This window comes from Ramularia collo-cygni (genome assembly GCF_900074925.1).
Source record: "Ramularia collo-cygni strain URUG2 genome assembly, contig: RCC_scaffold07, whole genome shotgun sequence".
NCBI lineage: Eukaryota > Fungi > Ascomycota > Dothideomycetes > Mycosphaerellales > Mycosphaerellaceae > Ramularia > Ramularia collo-cygni.
The window spans coordinates 1,036,012-1,058,171 of record NW_019716261.1 but is presented as its reverse complement, the minus strand read 5'-3'; the positions used below and the strand labels follow the sequence as shown (position 1 = coordinate 1,058,171).

The following is a 22,160-nucleotide window of genomic DNA, read 5'->3' as shown; positions in this document are numbered from 1 at the left end:
GGGGCATTATGTCGTATCGTTTCTTGATTGTGTGTGTAGAATACGACAGTTAAGCTTATCCATTCCGACATCCCTCATGCTGCTTACCATAACCGCCCTAGGATACTGAGTGCTTTGCGACTGCATCTGCATTTCCTCGGCGTGAAAGGTGGGCAGGCCGTAGCCAATACTTGTCGAAGCTCGGAACGTGATGCCCTCGAACACAAATCCACGTACAATACAAAGAGCTGACCTAACCCTGGAAAAGAAGTCCGGCAGCGTACTCCACGTTGCCTCCACATGCATCCAACGCAGCGACGGCTTGCTGATGAGAGAAGCCGAGACTCTGCAGCTGTTCAATGGCCTCTTTCGGATGGCCAGGAGGCGCACTGGATGATGGTGCATTTGTGACAGGTGCCTTTGAGCTGGAGGAAGAACTCAAAGTCTGGCCCTGACCTTGAAAGGAGCCGGTGTTGCTGGAGGAAGAGGCTGCCGCAGACGTGCCTGCCGGTTTTACAGTGCCGGATTGAGCACCAATCTCCGTGTTGTTCGGACCAGGAATGGTGGGCTCGCTCTGCTTAGCCTCCTCGACGTATCTAGGAAGATCTGCTTCCCCAAGAAAGTCGACCTCGTTGCCATCACCGAAGATGAGTTTGTTCTGCCTCAGGTCGATGATGCCTTGGAAGCGCTTCAACATATCCAGCCCGAGTAAAAGATCGACGTCTTTGCCTTCCATGACAGTGAATGAGCAGGACATGGTTGACTTGCCGATTTTGATGTCTGCAGAATGGACACGACCAAGAATCTTGGCTGTGCCAACACCCTTTGCGATACCCGAGTAGCGATTGTCAATGAGGCGCATAATGCCGCAGCTCTCCGCGCAGGACGGCGACATGATGGTGGTCTGGGCGCCGGAATCGACGAAGGCCTTTACTGGGTGCTTGTTGACCTCCACGGGAACGTAAAGCATGGTGACAGTGCCGAAGACTGCAGCTTTGAGTCAGCGACAAACAACCGCYCTGTAAGAGCTCGACTTACCCTCTGGGTTGTGCTCATAAGCAAAATGGAGGTTCTCCTGCACAGACTCCTGCCTAATCATCTCCTCGATCTTCCGCTGAGCCTCGACATTGAATGGGTCCTCATTGAGCAGACGCATTTGCTCCTGCCTCTCACGCTCACGGGTTTGATCTGCATTCAGCATCTCCTGCCACGCCTCACGGAACCGGTTGCTGTCGTTGATGACCGCAGCTAGATTGGGGAAGCGGTCTCTCATGTCTGCCAACTGAGCGGGGTTCCCAAGGACGTTTAATCGCATCGTCTCCGCCTGATCGTTGTTCACAGTGCCCCGCTGCTGCTGCTGCTGCTGCGCCTGTCCTCGCCGCTGGGTACTCATGTTCTGTGGGTCTTGCATGAACATAGCTAGCATGTCACCATCCTGGATGCCAACTTCCTCGATTGTTTTGTGGTCTCCGTGTACGTCCTGATTGTTGAGGTWGAAGTGTTGATGGGCCTGAGGGAGGTTGGTCTCTGCGGTGACGAGGCCTTTGAGGTCGGCGATGGTGAGTCCGGCCGGTAGATCAAGAGAGAGGATGTCCTGCTCGAGGGTGTAGCTGGGAGCGACGATGGAGATGGTGATGCGTGGCCTTTAGTAGCGGTCAGCATCTGTCTGTCTAGGTGGTCGTGCAGGTGTACTCACATAGCTGCCTCTTTGGTGCGAGTCCTTGCTTTCGTGTTCGAGCGCGTGGATGCAAGACGCCGAATCCAGCGACTTTGATGCGGAATGTAGGAAGTTGTTGTGACACCGAGAGCGATGGAGACCGGCTTAAGTCTGTGTAAGCTTGTGACAGGCAGCCGTGGCGATCTGGCGAAGTGAAGTGAATGATGGAATGGGATCACGGATGGAGCAGGAAGAACTGTGGCTTCCGCCGGGTTCTAGACATTTCGCTTCGTATATTGGAACAAACAGTGCTATGCGCTGGCAGACCGGGAGCGGTCAGTCTGTTCCCAGTCGTTTCCATCATGCTCATCGTGTCATGGCATGCTCGCGTTCCCAACTTTCCAAGGTCCACTTCCGCTGCATATGTCGAGGTACCAAGGCGGCCTGGCCGAGAATCGGCATGGAGAAGCGCTAAAAGTCCCGTGCTCATAGATCCCCATAGGGCAGGTGCATCTTCACTCTTCGGAGGAAAGCTCGAACCTACATACTGCAAGTGGACATCTCAACAGCAAGCATATCAAGCACTGGCCAACAAACTGCCAGTACCGACAATCAAGCTACCCCGTCACGCCCGACGACGATTGAATGACAGTAACTTGAACCCAGCAGACCTCACCGCATTGCCCCACATACGCTCACTGCCGGGTAGTACACACCTGCGCTGAGAGGACCCATCTGAAACTTGACGGCCAGCTTTCCCTCTACGCCTCCACTCTCGCACGATCATGCCTCGGGACCTCTCCGCTTTAGCCAATGATCGCACTCTCCAAGACATGTCCTCACTGTCAAAGGTCTCGGAGCGAGACTCTAGCTACGAGCAGAGCATGTCTCAACAAGACGAAGACCAGATGATAGCCACGCTCTCTCAACGCAGTACCCAGCTCGACGAACTGCATCCTTACACCCAAACGTTGTCTCTTTCCGACATTGAGAGTTGTGTCGTACTGGAGAACGCCGCATTCCCGCCGGAGGAACGCGCCTCCCGAGAAAAGGTCAGTCTGCTGCACAAATGCCGCCCCTTGTCACTGTGTCGTGTTGGTGTAACCTAGCCTGTGGTGTGTGCTGTTCGCTGTATTCATCGATACCGTGGTGCGTCCTCTCACCAAAGAGCGCGCACATGCACATGTCCCTCGCGGTGATCCYCGACCCACTACCTGTGCAACGCACGGATCCACTCAATTCCCCGTCGACGCGAGTGAAACCGTTTACTGAAAATACGCCTGTAGTTCCAGTACCGCCTTAAACACTGCAGCGAGCTTTGTTTGGGGATATTCTCTAGTCAGGAGAATTCCGACGCGGCGACAGCAGAGACATCGGCACCCGTATTCTCTGGTGAGCCTCAACGCAAAGCGGTGCTACTCGGCCATGTCATAGCAACCAAGGCCGCTGGTGAGACAGTCACGGACGATGACATGGCAGTACCTGCGCCGGGACAGATCGACCCAAAATTGGGCCACAAAGAACATGGCAGGACGATATGTATCCATTCCCTCGCTGTTCTTCCAGAATACCAGCACCGCGGACTTGGTAAGACTATCGTAAAGGCATATCTTCAGCGTATGCAAAGGCAAGAAGTCGCAGATCGTGTTGCTCTCATTGCGCATGACTATCTGGTGACATACTACGAACAGTTTGGCTTTGTCAACAAGGGTGAGAGCGCGGCGCAGTTCGGTGGTGGAGGTTGGATTGACATGGTCAGTGAGTTCGAGCTCATGCCTACATCCGGGGAGAATTGAGCGAGTGGGTTTGTTAGACTCGGAGTTGGACTGGAGTGCTTGGTCGTTGCACACGGGTTGAAGATTTTGACTGAATCCGGCGCGCCCCGCGGTCCGGAGAACTTCGTGGAGATCTATCCACGGGAGTACTTACGTGATGTCGAGCAGCTGGCAGCGAAGACACGAGCTTCAAGACTTCGCGCGGTCTTAGTGACGACAGCTCAAAGTTCATCAACCAACTTTAGCTTACTCAAGCGTGAGATCAGTCCTCTCGGTAGCGCTATCTAAAGGCTCAGGCGCGTATGCCGGTGGTGGCAGATATGTTTCTCCGTGGACAGCGATCTGCGAGGGACCGGCCGTGTAGAGTGGTGTTGCGAATCCTCCAAGATCCGCATCATCCATGAGTCGCGATGGGCCTGGCTCAGCTACATCTGACAAAGTGTGGTCAGGAGACGGCAGCATCTCAATTGGAAACTGCTTGTTGAACATGACAGCAGTATGTCCGACACTCAATCCGGCCTTGACCTCCAAGAAATACTTTCTCGAGATTTTGGGATGCGCAAAAGAGCTAGGGTGCTCCTCGAAGGACGCCAGTTCGATGTCTACGCTGTGGTCGTTCGTTTTGGAGAGCGCTATAGGTAGACGGGGATTGGTCAAGGACGGCAGCCACCTCTGCGCGGTGTGGGAGTCAAAGCAGGAGCTGGAGGCCATGACTCTCCCGCTGGTGTCGACCGTGGTATGAGCTACCAGTTTGACCTCGAAAGTCCTCAGACTGATGTTCGGAAAGAATGGTGCTGTGGTCTCACCATCTATCGGGGAAATAGCTAGGGTGAAGCGAGGTTTGATCCCATGGCAGGCAGAATCTATATTCGTACATGTTATATTGGCGCTGAATTTTGGATATGTGTTTGATGAGAATGCCGCCTTGAAGTTCTGCCTCATGCCGGTTGGTCTCTTCGCTTCTGGCAGCAACTTTTTGTTCTGCACGACAGCTTTCTGCTGAAGCGCAGTGCCAGGTACACCCAGTATTGATCGGGAAGGCCGCGGCATTTGAAACCTAACCTCAGGCTCGGGATTGAAGTCCGGTGTGCTCTTCTCAACTTTGATACCCGGCGTGGTGATCTTTGCGCCTAGCCGGTAAACGACCGCGGCATCTACGCGATCAGGATAGTCGGAGAAGTATGTGCTGAAGGAGGGCGGTATAGGACAGTCTCCTATCGCGGTCGGGAAATGGACCAGGAATGGAAACTCGTAATGTTTCCCAACTTCAGCTTTGAAGCTGCCATTGAAAACATCAGAGTGCCACATGAATAGGCGAGTCGTGTRATCGGAGGAGATGACAGTATCGCGGCTGCGCTTGACCTTGACTTTCACCTTGCCTCTGAGGGTTGCTTCGAGCTTCAGTGGGCCAAAGTAGTCCGCCGTGGCTGCATTTTTCTTGAAGATGCTGCTGTACGGGAGATAGCTCACTACGATTTTGCCGACGATAGGATCTTCCGCGCCATAGTGTGGCTGACTTCCTCGATCAACCACCACACGAGCAGCTAACGTTCCAAGCTTTGAGTCCGCCATGTCTTGACAGTCAATTGGTATCCAGCGAGACCCTCGATGCGTGCGAGCAGGTCATATCAGTAGACAATGTCTTGCATGCTGGATAGCGCTAGCGCTATAGAATGGGTCGCAAGCATGTGACAAATTGTGGAGTCCCAGCCGAAGACTGCCAAGAGGCCTGTGCCGAATGCCTTGCTGTCGCGGCACAGTATCAATCATGCAGGAATACAACCTTGCATGGGGCAAAGTGGAGCAGTACGGCGTTGAAAAGGTGCGCAAAAGGATAAGCATTTTGTATGCCCCTTTCGTGAAGATGCAAATCTCATCTCAGGTATCTCACGACCAAACTCCACTGTACGCCCAAACGCCACATCTTCTCCAGTCAATTGTCCCGTTCACCCTTCATGCGACATCCGCAAATGCGCTCAAGAATACTGAATTGGCCCGGCTCAACACATCGATCAATCATCCTCGATAACAATCTTCTTGGTCATGCTGTCCACGACCTTGCTGTAAAATCGTTGGGCGTGGTTTCGCGGAAAGCAAATCTCCTCTGTCAGGTAGTCTGGCAGCAGATCAAGCAGCTCTTTGTCCCTGCTCTCATCCAGTAGCGGCTCATACGCGAACTCGGCTTCTGCGTAGTCAACTCCAGATGGGGTTTTGGGATGTGGCGTTGTGGTGTCGTTCGCGATAGAAAGGTGGAAGTGCAATGCTGAGACGATGTTAGTATCGATCTGCTGTAGTGTTTGGAGGGCCGGATACGCACTTCCATTACGGCCAGTCTGTATGCAGTCATACACGTCCTCGCCATCCATACGCTTCACTCCGCACACGATCAGACCGGTGAGATCAGCGTATAGATTTTCCTTCATCTTCGCTTCCTTCTGAGCATCTCCTAGCCCTGAATTTGAATTGGGCTTCGTTGCAGCACTTGCCTGAGCTTTGGCCTCCAGTGCACTGCTAGAGAGCTGCTGTCTGGCAGCGATGAGTTTGGCCTCCATAGACTTAACCTCATTTTGAGAGAGCTTGAGCTTGTCTTTCAACTCATCCCGTTCCGCAACGATCTTCTCGTTGGTGGTCGTAAGGCTGGTGACCTGCTTGTGAAGCCCAGAAGTCTCCGACGTTACAGCAGCACTGGTCTTGCGCAATTCTGCTAGCTCCTTCTTGAGAGAGGAAATCAGCTCATTCGCGTCTTTGGTCTTTTGATCGCTCGCCCGTTTCAGCTTCTCAAAGTTCGTCTCGGCATCCGTTTTTCCAACATCCTCTAGACTCTCATATTTCAGCTGAAGGTTCTCATATTTCTTCGTCATCTCATTGAGTGCTCTGCGAAGTTCTGGGTCACCAAGAAAGCGCTCTCCGCCACCTGCGCTCCCACTCCGCTCTCTCACGGGCGCATATGTAGATTGGGCCGAAACTGGTCTCGCACTCGGCCGTGGATGCAGGGGTTGGACGGGAACTGACGGCGCTCGTTGATAGAATTTCTGTATTGGCTTTGGCGTTGGCTCCTGGGCAATGTCCATATTGCTGGGGTCCAGCGATACCTCAATCGACTGTTCTACATCTTCCATCTGCTCAGGGTCCTGTTGGGTCTCCGGTATCACTGCCAACGGCCCGGGGGACGGTGCACGCTTGGCTATTTTGCCCTTCTTCGCTGAAGCCGCCTTGGGCGCGGCAGGTTTCTTGGAGGTCTTGCTGACAGCAGCAGTCTTCGCTCGCTTCGCCTTGGGCTTTGACGCCTCCATGGTCTCGTGGTCGAACTCGTCAAGTTCCTCCGTGTCGCTGGCGTGTTGCTCATTCGTTCGATCTTTTAAAGCTGGTCGCGCTTGAGTTTTCGGTGCAGCCTTGCGCTTGGGAGCCGGTTTCCCTGCGCTGGCACGGCGCGTCGTTTTTGCGCGTGTCGAGGCGGGCATTGTGCGTTTGTTCTCCGGACCCGTCGACGCGTTGTTAAGGTCGTCTTCTTCCGAGTCGTCGGGTGCGCCTGCCGCTGCGCGTGCTTTGACACGAGGGGCCATGATTAGGTATGTTGCGTGGTCCTATGCGATATGCTTCTGCCCAGTGAACGAACAAACAATAAGCTCGATAGCAGAAACGCGAGTCGCAAAGAGGTCCGGGTTGGAGGAACGCGTTCACAAAATCCAGCATAAACAACACAGAGCTTCGGTTGCTACCGATGCACGAGCCCCGCATCCACCTTCCTCTCAAGACATACCCACATGCGCATGCACAACCTGCTTCGACAACGTCACCATCATTCGGAGAACACACACGCGGGTTACAGCATTATCGATTCATCTCAATACTTCTGCTTGAAAGACTACCCAAAACTCTTCTGGACATCTCTTCGCCGGTCTTGTAAGGAAGCTTCTTGCCCAATGACCATCTACATACCCGACTTCTCCGCGCCTGGGAACTGCTTTTGTAAGCTTTCCCACAGAGGCTCGCCGCCCTGTGTGAGAGAGCCAAACTCCGGGCACGATAGGCTCAGAAGCGGGGCGTTGATGACATCCAGTAAGGAGCCCAGTGGAGCTGCAAGGGTTGTGAAGATGTTGTTGGTATAGGACGGTGCGGCCAGCTTCACGAATTCCAGCGCGAAGCAGATCAAGTTGTTTGACTCCAAGAGTTTGGGGATATTGGTCAAACCCGAAACTGGATCAGAGAGGTCGACGCCGGCAAAGGAGTTCACGGTACCCACGTTACCTCCGATACTGCCGAGCACTGGGTTTCTTGTAATCCAGTGCACAAGATCAAGATTTAGACCGACCAAACCATAAGGCACAGGTCTGCGGTAAAAGTTGTCCGGAATTCGCTCGTGGCCGCGCTTATAGGTGAAGTTTCCTGGGGTTCCAGACACTGCGAAGAAGCTCTTGAGGGTTTCGTGTGCTTTGCATGGTCAGCTCTGTACCTGCATATCTAGGCTCAGGGTCGTACTCACTCAGGACACCATCGATGCTGCCATCCGCGTGATTGGCCATGAGACGAGTCAGAAAGAGAATCCCGGCGTTGCGAGCTATCAAACCGGTGTACGGCCCATAGAAGAAGCGCGGATTCTCTGCTACCGAATCGTTGAAGCGCTTTGCAGCCCAGTCGGATATTACATCGGATGTGAAGGTCTGGCCCGTATTTTCGGGCACAGTGTTGTACATCTCCTCGAATCTGGCCAAGTTCATGGTACTGGCATCACCTGTGACAAAGAGATCGTCCCTTGTCGCGGACGCATCTGACTCAATGAAGTTATGTGCAAGGTCCAAACCTTGGGGGTGTCCTATCATGAAGCGTCAGAAAACGACTTGATAAAAACACAACTTTCATCGGACCGACCCAGAAGACCCAACAGGCCCGGCACCCTAGGATCCGCACCACCAATAGAGAAAGTGACGAGGTTGCCAGTCCAGAGGACCCCCATTGCTGCAATAATCGTCCCCAGCGCAAGTTCCATGTTGTAGACTTTGGTTACGGCGTTGGTTATCTCCAAGAGCGAAGCGATTCCATCTCGAGAGATGTAGTTGTGGTTGGCCTAGAATGGGATATCATCAGTAGCTGTTACATGTCTTGAGGGGGTATTGCACTCACAAGCGCGTTCAGTCCAGGACCTACGGAAAAAAACCCTGTAAGCAGACGTGGACAGCTAAATCTGGACCAGGCATATCACTCACAAGGACCTCGCTGCTGGCCTTTTGTCGGTGGACGGAACTCATGGTCGCCCGTTACTTCAATCGGTCCAGTCGCCCGCAGGGCGTGTGTTGCTCCATGATGGTGAGGCGATTCGTGATGGTATGAGGCCGAGGCAATGTTCAGGCTCCCAAGCAGCCTCAAAAGGACCAGCGGGGCTGCGAGAAAGGCATACATGAAGAAAATATCTCAAACAGTCGAGTTGAATATGACAAACGTGTGCACAGCAGCACCACTTTACAGTGCGCTGACTTTTAGTTGCAGATATTCTGAGGTCAACATTCGCCGCCCATCGTTAGACGAGTCTTGGAAGGGGGATTTGCGCTACTGCGCGTCCCAATTTGTTACCCATGTGTCTTCCGGCCGGGCAATCACCGGACATCGAGAATGTTCGCGTAGTTACAACGGGACCGGACGTACGATTGTGTCCGGGTTCCCGAACCTCCTTGATCAATGAGGTATTCGCACTTGCTGCCGTTTTTGACTATGACTGTGCCCTCCTATGAGCTCAAGTCGGCTCCTACTCGCAGGATACAGTGTCGACCACATGGGAGTAACAACTATGAACCGGCGCCAAGATCATCTGATCTAGTCGCTTTCGAGCCATGGGACTGCTTCCACGGCTTTGGTCCATAGCTGTCCAGGGGGTCCCGATTTATGAAGACGATAGAAACAGTACCCATTGAGAAACATCGATCGATAGGCCGTGATCTGTTTATCTCTTACTAGGACCGCCGACATCTCCGTCTGGTAATGTTAGAGAACCATTTCGTATTCAGACGACCCGCAATAATCGTGCGCATGCTGTAAACTCCAGGCGTTTCAGACGACTTCGAATCAGAGAAACCGTGCATCATCCATGAGGTAGTTTATCTTCGTTGCTTATAGTGAGGTTCTGAGCTTCCTTGTTCTGGAATTTTCGAAAGGTGACATGAAGTGTCAGAAGCCCCTATTGACTGTTGAGAAGAATTGGTTAAAAGTATCACTCATTATCATTCGCAAGTCATGTTTGTGTATTCATTGTTGGGAGTTGAACGTGCTCGGTGTGGTGATGTCGCAAGCGGTCCGCCTTCCGGAAACCTTGAATGTCATAGCAATTATAAGTACTTTAGGAAAGCATGTTAACTTACATTCTGCCATCGACACAAATTATTTCCGCCACCAATAATTCTGGATCATTCAGAGAAATGGAGTTGAATAACACATCCTCACTACGGATGAATCTGTCCTTCTCATCACCGCCATCAATTTTGTCCTTCCAAGCTTCCAACCCAGAAGCATCCATCTAGTGAGTACRTCTTGCACGACATACTTCCCACCCCTCCATTAGCTGACAGGTATCACTCTCAAAGCTTCGGCTATGGCTCAAATCTCTGGATGCAACAAATGAAGCAACGATGCCCGACCTCAAAATACCTCGGAATAGCCAGACTCAATGGATACCGCTGGATTATCTACGAGAGAGGCTACGCCAACATCGTCGAAGTATCCAAAGAAGAGAGAAGCCAAAAGCACGATTACTCCCACGAAGTCTGGGGTCTAGTCTACAGTCTCGAGCCCAGTGATGAAGAAGGCTTGGACGGCAACGAAGGCATTCCGTACGCGTATACGAAAGAACATCTGGAGTGTGATTTCTTCGAAGCAAAAGATGGTAAGAAGCCTGACATCACGGATGATCCCCAGGAAGTTGAAATGTTGGCGTACATTAACCTCAGGCTCACTGCGCCGAGCCACCCCAAGAAGGAGTATATTTATCGAATGAACATGGGTATCGAGGATGCTCTAGAAAAAGGGGTACCGAGAGCCTACGTCGACAAGGTTATGCGGCAGTTCATTCCCGATGTTGACGATGGAAGCGTGGTAGAGGTGGCGAGGAAGCAGGCATTGCAGTTCGATGATGAAAATTGAGTTGGCTCTTGAAACAAAGGGAACAGATTCTCGTCTCAGACCCAGAGGCAGATTCGCAACAGGGTCAACGGTCCATCTTGAATTCTACCAGTGGCAAAGTGAGCATGTGCTCCAACTAGCGACGTTCGGGACGCGGCCGTGATCATCCCAGGTGTGTACGAGAGAACGGGATGAGCTCCTTATCGAACAGACATTAACGAATTACGAGCTATCTCTACTAGTGGGTATCATCTCGTTGCCAGAAACAAATCAAACAAAGGTGTGCTGTCTCTACACCAGTCCTGTCATTTGCGAAACCATCGCCCATCTGCTCAACACGACGATCAATATCCTCCCGATACTATTCACAGCTCATTCAGCGCCCTCTCGCAAAGATCCTGGTATTTTGTGGGATTGAAGCGCTCTGTCTTCCTCGCCCATCTCCTCTCCCTGCCAGCTTTGATGCGCCTCTGCTTCTCGGCGGCTTTTGCATCCACGGGAACAAATGACCAGTAGCTGCGGACTCGAGGAAGGCCTCCTGAGGCGATGACCACTTCCGGATCCTTCGCCCATCCTGGTGGACAAGACGATCTGTCAGCAACTCCAGGACGACCTCGCAGTGGTGTTCCGGTAATAGGAGCGACTTTCGACGAAGCGCGATCGGMCTGAAGTCCTCGAAGTTTTTCCTTGGTTTGCTGTACAAGCGTGATGTGCGTCTCCAGTTGCTTGCGMATGGAGTCTAGATGATCATTGAAGCGTAGACACAGGCTTTCGTTCAGGTCGTGATCAATATCAAGGTCGTGGTCGTGGCCGTGGCCGTGGTTGTGATCGTGATCGTGATCGTGGTCTAGATCTTGGTCTCGGTCGTGAACACGGTCTGATGAGAAGGATACATTGCGAGAGCGCGTCGGGGTCAGCGGTGATATCGCTGATATGGTTGAAACGTCTGACAAGTAGCAATCGGATTCCATCTCCATTTCAGATAGCGGTGAGACTGGCTCAGTATCGACATGCGGGCCCTCATAGAAGTAATCGTGAGCGTTAGCAATAGACTTGGGTGAACTCGACCCGCGAGTCTGTTGAGTGGTTTGTTTCGTATGGCCTGCTGATGGAACCGGCGGTGTTGTCTGGAGTCGTAGGGGAATGTAGAGTTGATGTGGGGGCGAGCCAGGTCTGATCGGCCGTAGTAGTCCTTGTGAAACTGGTTTGCGCTGCGGGCTCTCGAATAGTGACATCCTAGAGAAGTCTCGTTGCATGCGCGCGGGAGCCGGACGACCGTTACTGGATAGAATCTCGGATTGTGGCCTCTTCATCGGGGTCGTGTCTTCGCGCAACGTTATTCGCGAATCTTGCCGGTTAAGAACGCGGTTTGGTGTCATGAGCTCGGAAAAGCTGTCATGACTTTCGAGATCGTCGAGCTCGGATGCTACGGCTCGGCGTGAAGGGTTAGAGGACTGGACAGAGATGCTGTCGGAACGATCTCGTGCAGGTGACGATAAGAAGGATGCCTCGTCGAATCGGTCAAAGTCATTGTGGATTGGAGAACACTCGTCGTGCTCGAGGAAGGCAGCTGCACGAGACTCCTGCACAAGTGCGATGCAGAGTAGATCGGCTTCCTTGGGCGACGGAAGAGCATGAATGGCGGCGAGGTAGAGTTGCTCAGCACTGTCGAGAGCGGGAATCTTCGCAATGGAGTTGTGGTGCATCGCACGGCCCATCTCGTCGTACGCAATAGCGCTGTAGAAGAGCAGAAAGGCCTTGTGTATGGGATTTGACTGATAGCTTTGATTCTGCAGGAGGTCGTGGCATGTTGAGACGCATTTTCGGTATTCGGWCTTGAGGAACAGCGCTCGCACACAGCGCAATGCCACGGGATAGTGCTTTGTGGCAGGTCGGATTGCCGCCATCAGGGCTAGACCGGGCGGATTCGCGTGCATGGTGTCCGCGAACGCGGGTGGTGGGTGTTGTTCCATGGAGTGACGTATGGAATGAGGAGCAAAACAACAGAACTGGAGCACGCGGTGGTGACGCGGAACCTTTTGGCAAACGGTGACGCTGAAGTGGGAGTCTTCTCTGCAACAACAATCTTCAGAAGGAAAAGGAAAGGACGAGCCACAGCTTGTTGGACACAACGAGCATTGCTTACCGACACAAACGACAGAATGCTGGCAACGTGTGCTGTTGCCTTGGCTTATATGACAGAACCCACTCAACGGTCTGCGAGATGATGACTGACGGATACATTTCTGGAGGTCGCAGGTCGGGATGTCCTTCATGCGAGAGATAAACGCAATTGCCCGTAGACAAGGAACCCATATGTTGGATGGTTTGGATCAAGTTTTGGCAGTCTCAAAATAGATGACGTCGTCTCGGAAGCTCAGACGATGAGAGCTAACTGTAAGAGTCTGAACACTGAGATGAAGGCACGGTATATGATTGGACGTGCATGATTGGCCATCTTCGTTGCATGAGACAGATCGGAAACTAGCGGGCTCGTGCCTAGGTAAGGTACCTTAGCCTTACAGTGGCGCCGCCCGGATGTGGGGTAAGCTCCGCGAGCTGGACACGACGACTCCAGCAGCATAGCATCACGTCAATGTAATTAGCTCGACAATCGCTACTGAACTAAGTTCGATCTACCACCACTCCACGAAACACGCGTACTGTACCAGTATGGGCGGCGAGAGAAAACAAACAATGGCTATGCCGTCTGCTTCTTCGGCGTATCCCCAGCTAGCTTTACGACCCAAAGGCAAGCTGATCCACGACATATCTCGCAGTCGCTTGGGCCAATTTACGGACAATGGACAGTACAAAGAGCAAGGGTTGATGGCTAAGCTATACGATGGCCGACAAGATGTCAAGCTATTCGTCTGGAGTGCCCCGGACTTGACTWKWYYTWYWWWYSAKRMGGCGACCASCSRSRWCWACACATACCAAAAGGCAAAGAAAGGTCAATCTTTTGGCCCTAGCTGGAGCACTCACTGGTTCAAGGTTCAGTTCACGGTGCCACATGACTGGAGCTATAAGTCCCGTGTGGAGCTCCACTGGGATTCCTCCAGCGAGGGCATGGTATGGACTGAGGATGGAAAGCCATTGCAGGGCCTGACCGGCAATGGCGAAAGAATCGAGTGGATCGTCCCAAATGCATACAGACAGCCAGCAGAGCAGACAATCTACATCGAGATGGCTTGCAACGGGATGTTTGGCAACCCCACAGGGGGCGACACCATCCAACCTCCAGACCCTAATCGCCATTTTACTTTAAAGACTGCCGATCTCGTGAGTGTGAATGAGGATGCACGTGCGCTCTTCTACGACTTCTGGATCATCGGAGACGCTGGTGAGTGATGTACCCTTTCCAATTCCATATCTTTGGGACCTCTGCTGATTGTTCGTTTTCTCTCGCAAGCTCGCGAGTTTCCTGAGGACAGCTGGGAGGAGCACGAAGCTCTAAAAGTGTGCAATGAGATCATGGACCACTTCATCGCCGGCGAAGGCTCCAATGTCTGCCTCAAGGAGTGCAGAGCGATCGCCAAGCGATACTTGGGCGACAAGATTGATTCTGCCGAAGTGTATGACAGCGACAAAGAGGCTATTGTCAGCGGTATTGGTCACTGTCATATTGATACTTGCTGGTTGTGGCCATGGGATGAGACAAAGAGGAAGGTCGCTCGCAGTTGGTCAAACCAGTGTGATCTCTTGGACAGGTACCAGGAGCATCGTTTCTGTGCTTCGCAGGCGCAGCAGTACAAGTGGCTGGAACAGCTGTACCCATATGCGTACGACCGCGTCAAGACGCATGTGAAGAAGGGCAATTTCCAGCCTATTGGTGGATCGTGGGTAGAACACGTAAGTCAACCGTTCAGATTGGCAATATTTTGACAGCAGCTGAGAATTGTAGGACACCAACATGCCATCTGGAGAGTCTCTGGTCCGTCAATTCGTATACGGGCAGCGTTACTTCGAATCTCGCTTTGGTGAACGCTGCCGTACTTTCTGGCTTCCCGATACGTTTGGATATTCGTCCCAGATTCCTCAACTGTGCAGACTCGCCGGTATGAATCGATTCTTCACCCAGAAGCTGAGCTGGAACAACATCAACAACTTTCCCCACACAACCTTCAATTGGGTCTCATTGGATGGATCACAGGTCATTTGCCACATGGCCCCGTCGGAAACTTACACCGCGGAAGCCCATTTTGGAGACGTCAAGAGGTCTGTAACGCAGCACAAGAGTATGGACCAGGATCCGACTTCTCTGTTGGTCTTTGGTAAAGGAGACGGTGGTGGTGGGCCAACCTGGGGCCACATTGAGAAGCTTCGTCGCTGCCGTGGGCTCAGCGACAAGATCGGTCTTCTCCCACGCGTCAAGATGGGAGCAAGCGTGGACGACTTCTTCGACCGCCTAGAGCACAACGCTGCCACGAAGAAGACCGAGCTTGTAACTTGGTTCGGTGAGCTGTACTTTGAGCTTCACCGTGGAACGTACACTACTCAGGTCAGGAACTCTGCATACACGCCTATAGAAAATGACTGACCTTTAGCCCAGGCAAACAATAAGTGGAACAACCGCAAGTCGGAGATTCTTCTTCACGACATTGAGTACCTTGCCACTCTGGCGACGATCAAGGGCGGAAAGGGGTACGAATATCCCAAAAAGGAGATCGACTCCATGTGGGAAAGTGTGCTTCTCTGTCAATTCCACGATTGTCTACCCGGATCATCGATCGAAATGTGCTATGACGACTCCGACAAGGAGTATGCAAAGGTCTTCAATACTGGCAGAAAGGTTCTTGACAGGACCTTGAAGGCTCTCGGCTTTACTGATGACAAGAGTGCCACCCCAGTTGCATTGAACACTCTTGGCTGGCAACGACACGAGCTCGCGATGCTCACCGACAGCGAAACTGGGAACATGCGCAGCCTGGAGATCATCGGAAGACCTGCCACCGTGAAAAAGGAATTGAACTCCAATGGTGTAGAATCTGCCACTGTCGATAATCTGGGTGGGGATGTGTTTTCTCTTGAGAATTCTAAGCTTGTGGTCAAGGTAGAAGGTGGCGTTATTACATCTCTTTTTGACAAGCAAGCCAAGCGAGAGACGATTCCAAAGGGCGAAAAGGCAAATCAGTTCGTGATCTTCGACGACAAGCCACTTTACTGGCAAGCCTGGGATGTGGAAGTTTTCCACCTCAACTCCCGCAAGGAGCTGAAATCGTCTACCCACAGTGAGATCACCGAAGACTCTCCATTCCGCGTCGCGGTGACCACTTCCACCAAGATTTCGGAGAAGTCATGGATCAAGACTACAATCTCGCTCTCTGCGGTCACCGAAAACGAGTCGTCGTACGTCGAGAGCGAAGCCGAGGTCGAATGGCACGAGACCATGAAGTTCTTGAAGGTTGAGTTCCCGACGACGATCAAGAACACCGAAGCGTCTTATGAGACCCAGTTTGGCGTTGTGCGGCGCCCGACCCATTACAACACTACCTGGGACATGGCCAAGTTCGAAGTGTGTTGTCATAAGTGGGCCGACCTCTCAGAAAATGGTTACGGTATGAGTATCCTCAACGACAGCAAGTACGGATTCGCTACTGTGGGCAATCTCATGCGTCTGTCGCTTCTCCGTGCCCCCAAAGCACCAGATGCGCATGCAGACATGGGACGCCATAAGATCAGGTGGGCGATCTTGCCACACACTGGTTCCTTGAGTGAKGTGACCATCAGATCTGCTTTCAACTTCAACAACCCCATGAGCGTGCATCGCCATCCCGCCCCTGAGGGCGTCAAGAGTCTCATGAGCGCCTTCAAGCTCACGCCTGACAGCTCTACGAGCCTGATTGTTGACACGATTAAGCGCGGAGAAGACGACGAGGATGCTAGCAATGGTGACATGCCAGCGAAGACCGGAAGGCACGTGATTGTACGAGTGTATGATAGTCTGGGCGGGACGAGTCGCGGGACCATCAGCTTGGGGCCGGTCAAGGTCAAGAAGGTGTGGAAGTGTAATCTGCTGGAGGATAAGCTGGAAGAGCTGAAACTTGGCAAGGATGGGTTGAGCATTGAACTTCGGGCCTTTGAGGTCGCCAGTTATAAAATGCTGCTTGCATGAAGCGTGCGTAGATAGGACTGCTGACAACCTAGAATTTCTGGCTATATAGCATTTGATCAGATTCGAGGGACGATTTTCGAGCCTGCAAAACGAGCGTGATGCGAAATGGATCTTGAAGACAACGCTCGACCTTCTGATCCGTACGGCGTCGCTTGCGGCAGAAAATTCAAGATGGAGATCTAAACTCTACATGTAGTTCCTGTATGAGTAGACCAGTTAGCGCGGTCTCACGTAAAGTGCGTGTATACGAAGTGATGGTGTATTTCTGTCATTTCAGACTCCCTTTTCTAAGCATCGACGGCCTGTATGTGTCGATACTAGCCATGCCTTTTCCGGCTCTTCCTAAAGATAATGGGTGTAACACTCATCATTGTGACTTGCGTTGTGCAGGTGGAGGACGTTCGGTTCGTGCTTACCAATAAACCACGCGGACGAAACACGACATTTCTGTAGACATGCTGAATCACGAGTGATAATTTTTGCGCGTCGCGCCGGCGTCTTTCGGTGGTGATGAAGTTTGAGGGGAGATGCACAAGTTGATGAGACTGTACGAGTGAAGTGAGAAAAATTGATGAAGACCCAGCAGATTGATCTGCAACGCACCGGGCCGTCGAGCCGGACTCGGACCCTGCTGCTAAATAAAAACCACCTGGCAATTGGAATTACTCCTAAGGTACCCAAGTACCTAGAGTTGGGTCATCCTTGAGCTCTACAGATTGAAGAAGCCGAGTAAACCAAAGAGCAAGTTGTTCTTTAGGACGAATAATCACGATTGCTGCCACGTATACGATCACTTTCTAAAGAGGCTCACGATCCCCTTCTCCAACACGTGTGACGTGACGCCTCTTTCTTCAGGCGACCTCTCACGTTTCTCTTTGATCATAAAGCCGGTTGCGAACCACAATAGGGACGGGATCCTAGTTCAACGCCAAATTGACTCTCCCTCATAAGGGCTCAGGTACGCGCAACGTTTTAACTTATCCTCCAAACGGCACTGACACCCGGTTTGCAGAAAGAAGAGCGCAAAACTCACCATGCGAAGACCTGGTGTGCCGGCTGTATGCCTCGCCGTTCTTGCTCTGCTGAGCAATGAGGGCGGCGTATCTGCTGCTCCACCATCGTCCGTCTCTTCATACGCAAGTCCGGACTCATGTGCTGTTAGTCCTTCTCTTAATTGTTCTTCCCGCTCCTCATCTTCTTCTTTTCCCAATCGTCTCCCTTCCTCTTCTGGCAATGCCAAACCTAACACAATTTTCCAGTTGGAGCCAAAGGCGCAAGTGTCTGATGCATGCGCATCATATGCCGATCTGAACACCCTCAACGACCGACTACATCCATACGTTCGAAACCTCGCGAATAATACCGACTTCTTTTCGTACTATCGACTCAACCTGTACAACAAAAAGTGTCCCTTCTGGAGCGATGAGAACAGCTTGTGTGGGAATAGAGCATGTGCGGTGGATACGTTGGACAATGAGGAGGACATTCCGCTAATATGGCGGGCTTCGGAGCTCAGTAAACTGGAAGGACCCAAAGCGCATCACCCGGGGAAGAAGCAACAACGTGAGCGACAACGACCTTTGATGGGTGAGCTCGGAGATGACGTGGGGGAGAGCTGTGTCGTTGAGTACGACGACGAGTGTGAYGAGCGGGATTATTGTGTTCCAGAGGACGAGAGCGCAAGTGGCAAGGGAGACTATGTCAGTTTGGCCGACAATCTGGAACGATTTACAGGATATTCTGGCGAGGGACCACATCAGGTATGGGAGGCCATTTACCGGGAGAATTGCTTTTCAAAAGCTTTGCCCAACAAGTTGGGTGCAAGCGTGCCAGGCCTCTCTCCGCCTGTATCAGGGTTCTCCTTTGACCAGGCACAGGCGGCGCAAGAATTCAAGCAGGTCGTCAAAGCCCGCGATCGCCAACAAGCAATTCAATCCGGGGGAACGCACGATGCTCTGGATTTCGAAGATGAATGCATTGAAAAAAGAGTGTTTTACCGAGTTATCTCGGGCATGCATGCTTCCATCTCCACTCACTTGTGCTACGACTACCTGAATCAGACAACAGGAGAATGGGGTCCAAACTTGGAATGCTACAAAGAAAGGCTGCACACCCATCCCGAGTGGATTTCAAATCTCTACTTCAACTATGCTCTCGTGCTGCGGGCAGTCGGAAAACTACGGGATTACGTACAGGATTACACCTTCTGTACTGGTGATCCCTCGCAAGACACCAAGACGAAGAAGATGATCACSGTCCTGGCCGATGCCATTCCAGCAGGGCCACAGATCTTTGATGAGAATGTCATGTTTCAAGACAATACTGCCGACGGAATCAGCCTCAAAGAAGACTTTCGCAACCGATTTCGCAACGTGAGTAGGATCATGGACTGTGTTGGTTGCGACAAATGTCGCCTTTGGGGCAAGGTACAAACGGCAGGATTTGGCACCGCACTCAAGGTTCTCTTTGAATTCGGCAACGATCAAGTTGGACAAGAGAAGCCCTTATTACGCCGCACCGAGCTGGTAGCTCTGATCAACACATTGGACAAGATCAGCTCCGCGATGAAAGCACTGGAACACTTTAAATTAATGCTTCAGGCCGAGCAGGACGGGAAGACAACTGCAGAGATCGAAAGGGTGTCTGACGTTGTGAGACCCAGCATTGTAACAAATTTTGATGACCTGGACGATCTGGACGACTTCGAAGATTACTCCACCAACCCGAAGAAGCCTTCAAAGAAAGAGCAGACCATCAAGGAGATCTTTTGGGAAGAGCTCAATGTTGTGTGGTCGGCATACATGTTTGTGCTCTCCAGTTGGGTGGAGATGCCGTTCAAGATTTCGTCGATTGTGGCGTTGGAAGTTGAACGATTGTACAGTTTCTGGTTAGGGCGACCTATGAAACCCAGGAGCTGGGAGATCCGATTCCCGAAGAAGGACGAGCTATGAAGAGGGCGCCACCATCGTTCTCGATGTGGTACTGATTGCTGCACATATGCATAGCGAAGGACACATGGCGTTTGGTGTACATGAACAAATGGAACGGCGGATCCGGCTGCCGCTGACGCGAATGATGGGCGGACCTCGAGCGATGACGATGTAAATACATAATTGGTCTCTCTGTGGCGCTCGAGCCGAGCTTCAAGTATAGGTAGCGACTATACAAAGTACTGGTTAAGGGTCTAGAGTCTAGACATTCAGCAAAGCGGTTCCATGGATCCGCATCGCAAGTGCTCCCGCGGCGGCGTGCATTACCGTGATAAGAAACAGAGGTTCTCTGGCGCTTACACATATCGACGTCTGGCGCAGGCGAGTCACATCGCTAGAGCGTTCTTCTAGCACGGCAAGGTGATGTATCACATGCGAGCCCTTGGTGATATTGCTATCGGGGACATGACCAATGTGGCCTTGTGATGTTTCAGCCCACGGTGGTGACCAGAAACAAGGCGAGGATGGTGCGAAGTCAAAACACCTGCGGAAACCGGRACAGCCAATAGACTCGCGGGAACGAACTACGCGCAGGCGTGAGAGGCGCACGCTCAAAGGCTTTTGCACACCCTCCTTCCCGGGCTTTTTTCCCGTTCCTTGAGACACTTGTAACCCATCACCGTCGTTCACTCATCACGTCGAGCGCTATCCGCCAGAGGCGTCGATTTACATTCTCTTCCACCACCTCGTCTGCTTGACGTCGACATTCCTTCGTTGCGCCAGACGGCATTTTGCAGCACCTTGCCTCACCAGACTTTCGCAATTCGCACGAAACCGAACAGCTGTTGTGTGAAACATCGAGATCCCTTGTACAAACAATCAGCGTGCCAGGTCGAGCGTAGGGAGCACGATTGCACCTTCTAGCTCGATTCCCGCCCTTTGATCAACCGTCGCAATCGTCAAACCATACTCCAAGAAACGCTCCTCTTACTACCACCAGGATGTCGCTGGTACGGGCCTTCACCACGCGTCGCAGCAAGACGGAGGATATTCAAGACAGTGTATACGTTGGACGTGCTGCCAGCCACCGCGGTGGGAAACCTGTCCATCGCTCACAGATCTCTGCGCCAGTCGCTCTGGTATCAACGACAAATCCTCTCTCTTACGATGCACCCGACATTGCAGGGACCTTTCCAATCGCAGTTCGAAGCGCCTCTCCAACACTATCGCCAGTCTCGCGCTCCAGTGAGGGCGATGACAGCGATGCAAGCACCCTCAGCATCGACACCAACACGGATGCATCTTCTGTGGGGGACTCGCCTTTGACAAGCCCGGAGCTTGAGCCAAACCACCTGAGCTGCTACTTCAAGCCTGCGGTGAATACTGCGACGCCTGATCATTCGCCAAGATCGTCGACCCGCGCATCTGTCGATGCACCAAGCATCCCACAGCGTGTCCCTTCGCATTCCAAACGTGCTCACGAGAAACTCCACCGCAAGCGCTCCGTCATGCGTCTCATGTCTCCGCCTGCAAGTATTGTCCGTCATTCCACCGAGATATTCAGTCCACAGCAGGAGGTCGAGACCGATTCACCACGCGACTCTCACCCCTTCAGCAGCGAGCTTGCCAAATTGGACGAGGCAGTGGAGGACATCACTCATGTTGTCCGCGATGTCGAAGACGTTGAAGATGCCGACGCTATGAGCAAGCATGGACTGGCCAGATTTGATGCTGCTGCATATCTCGAGGAAATCCACGCTTTTGTCGAAGAAGCGCAACAGGCCGAACAGCCGACCTGGTTCTAGCTTGCGAGCGGGATGATGCTTACTGCTTTGACAGCAATCGAACCTTTCGATCAGGAAATCAAAAGGTTGCAGATGCGATGTTCCTTCGCCATCACACTCTCTTTCCAAGGAACATCCCGGTGCTGAAGCAGCAGCAAGTCCTTCAACCAATCGACGCGCACCCGCGAATGAACCAACCACTACGATTCACTACCTTTCATTTATCCATCTCTGGCAGATCCCACTTTCTCTTACGACCGACCACGACTAGGACCTGCCGTCCACTCATTGATATGATACGCACTTTTCACGACTTCCATGGTTAGGGTAGCGATGTACAGGGGAAAATGATTCCGGCGTTTAATGTTGGCCGCGATGTTTCATGGACACGAGCCTTCTTATTTCTGACATCTATTCCTGGCTGTGTTGCTTCTACATATGATACTTTGGAAAGTTATGCACCATGAATCGAACCGAACACTTTACAAACTGCTTTAATACGTGCTGTGATCACCTGGTGCTCTGTGTTGAAATTCAACGTCTCCCATGCCTCTGCCATCCTGCTGCTCTGGTTCGGTTCAACGTCTTCCATGCCTCTACCAAGACTCATGGCATCTGGTGATCGTCTCGTTTCTATTTAGAGGTTCAACGTCGCGGCATGTGCAACCGTCGCAGGCTCGTGGCTGTTCCATGCGCACGGGCGCAGCGCGTTGTGGTTTCTAGCAGTAGCGGGGCAATACCTAACCAAAGCAACCTGGAACATCCTTGATTCCTTTCTTCACAACCAACGCTACGGCAGACAATCAATTGGGC

The 22,160-nt window shown here is 52.3% G+C and overlaps 10 protein-coding genes; 5 read left to right on the top strand and 5 right to left on the bottom strand.

Annotated features, from left to right (window-relative positions):
- Positions 1–232: 232 nt before the first annotated feature.
- On the bottom strand, positions 233–1,677 carry RCC_05364 (related to DNA damage-inducible protein 1; the record flags this gene model as incomplete). XM_023770635.1 has 3 exons in its annotated part: positions 233–966; positions 1,018–1,622; positions 1,676–1,677. Coding segments are annotated over 3 exons (1,341 nt in total).
- Positions 1,678–2,421: 744 nt separating this feature from the next.
- On the top strand, positions 2,422–3,432 carry RCC_05363 (related to polyamine acetyltransferase; the record flags this gene model as incomplete). XM_023770634.1 has 2 exons in its annotated part: positions 2,422–2,688; positions 2,923–3,432. The coding sequence occupies 2 exons, from the start codon at positions 2,422–2,424 to the stop codon at positions 3,430–3,432; spliced, it is 777 nt and encodes a 258-aa protein (XP_023626402.1).
- Positions 3,433–3,657: 225 nt separating this feature from the next.
- RCC_05362 (uncharacterized protein) lies at positions 3,658–4,983 on the bottom strand (the record flags this gene model as incomplete). Its single annotated transcript, XM_023770633.1, has 1 exon — positions 3,658–4,983. The coding sequence occupies one exon, from the start codon at positions 4,981–4,983 to the stop codon at positions 3,658–3,660; it is 1,326 nt and encodes a 441-aa protein (XP_023626401.1).
- A 440-nt stretch (positions 4,984–5,423) lies between these two features.
- On the bottom strand, positions 5,424–6,974 carry RCC_05361 (uncharacterized protein; the record flags this gene model as incomplete). XM_023770632.1 has 2 exons in its annotated part: positions 5,424–5,674; positions 5,729–6,974. The coding sequence occupies 2 exons, from the start codon at positions 6,972–6,974 to the stop codon at positions 5,424–5,426; spliced, it is 1,497 nt and encodes a 498-aa protein (XP_023626400.1).
- Positions 6,975–7,342: 368 nt separating this feature from the next.
- On the bottom strand, positions 7,343–8,808 carry RCC_05360 (related to oxidase; the record flags this gene model as incomplete). XM_023770631.1 has 5 exons in its annotated part: positions 7,343–7,842; positions 7,895–8,224; positions 8,281–8,476; positions 8,533–8,552; positions 8,616–8,808. 5 exons carry the CDS (start codon positions 8,806–8,808, stop codon positions 7,343–7,345), a joined length of 1,239 nt encoding a protein of 412 aa, XP_023626399.1.
- Positions 8,809–9,848: 1,040 nt separating this feature from the next.
- On the top strand, positions 9,849–10,539 carry RCC_05359 (uncharacterized protein; the record flags this gene model as incomplete). XM_023770630.1 has 2 exons in its annotated part: positions 9,849–9,919; positions 9,984–10,539. 2 exons carry the CDS (start codon positions 9,849–9,851, stop codon positions 10,537–10,539), a joined length of 627 nt encoding a protein of 208 aa, XP_023626398.1.
- A 344-nt stretch (positions 10,540–10,883) lies between these two features.
- On the bottom strand, positions 10,884–12,491 carry RCC_05358 (uncharacterized protein; the record flags this gene model as incomplete). The annotated part of the gene is made up of 1 exon (XM_023770629.1): positions 10,884–12,491. One exon carries the CDS (start codon positions 12,489–12,491, stop codon positions 10,884–10,886), a length of 1,608 nt encoding a protein of 535 aa, XP_023626397.1.
- A 700-nt stretch (positions 12,492–13,191) lies between these two features.
- On the top strand, positions 13,192–16,633 carry RCC_05357 (probable alpha-mannosidase; the record flags this gene model as incomplete). XM_023770628.1 has 4 exons in its annotated part: positions 13,192–13,861; positions 13,931–14,370; positions 14,423–15,019; positions 15,071–16,633. The coding sequence occupies 4 exons, from the start codon at positions 13,192–13,194 to the stop codon at positions 16,631–16,633; spliced, it is 3,270 nt and encodes a 1,089-aa protein (XP_023626396.1).
- A 1,034-nt stretch (positions 16,634–17,667) lies between these two features.
- Positions 17,668–19,584, top strand: RCC_05356 (related to ERO1 protein, required for protein disulfide bond formation in the ER; the record flags this gene model as incomplete). XM_023770627.1 has 2 exons in its annotated part: positions 17,668–17,790; positions 17,893–19,584. 2 exons carry the CDS (start codon positions 17,668–17,670, stop codon positions 19,582–19,584), a joined length of 1,815 nt encoding a protein of 604 aa, XP_023626395.1.
- Positions 19,585–20,564: 980 nt separating this feature from the next.
- On the top strand, positions 20,565–21,368 carry RCC_05355 (uncharacterized protein; the record flags this gene model as incomplete). The annotated part of the gene is made up of 1 exon (XM_023770626.1): positions 20,565–21,368. One exon carries the CDS (start codon positions 20,565–20,567, stop codon positions 21,366–21,368), a length of 804 nt encoding a protein of 267 aa, XP_023626394.1.
- Positions 21,369–22,160: the final 792 nt, after the last annotated feature.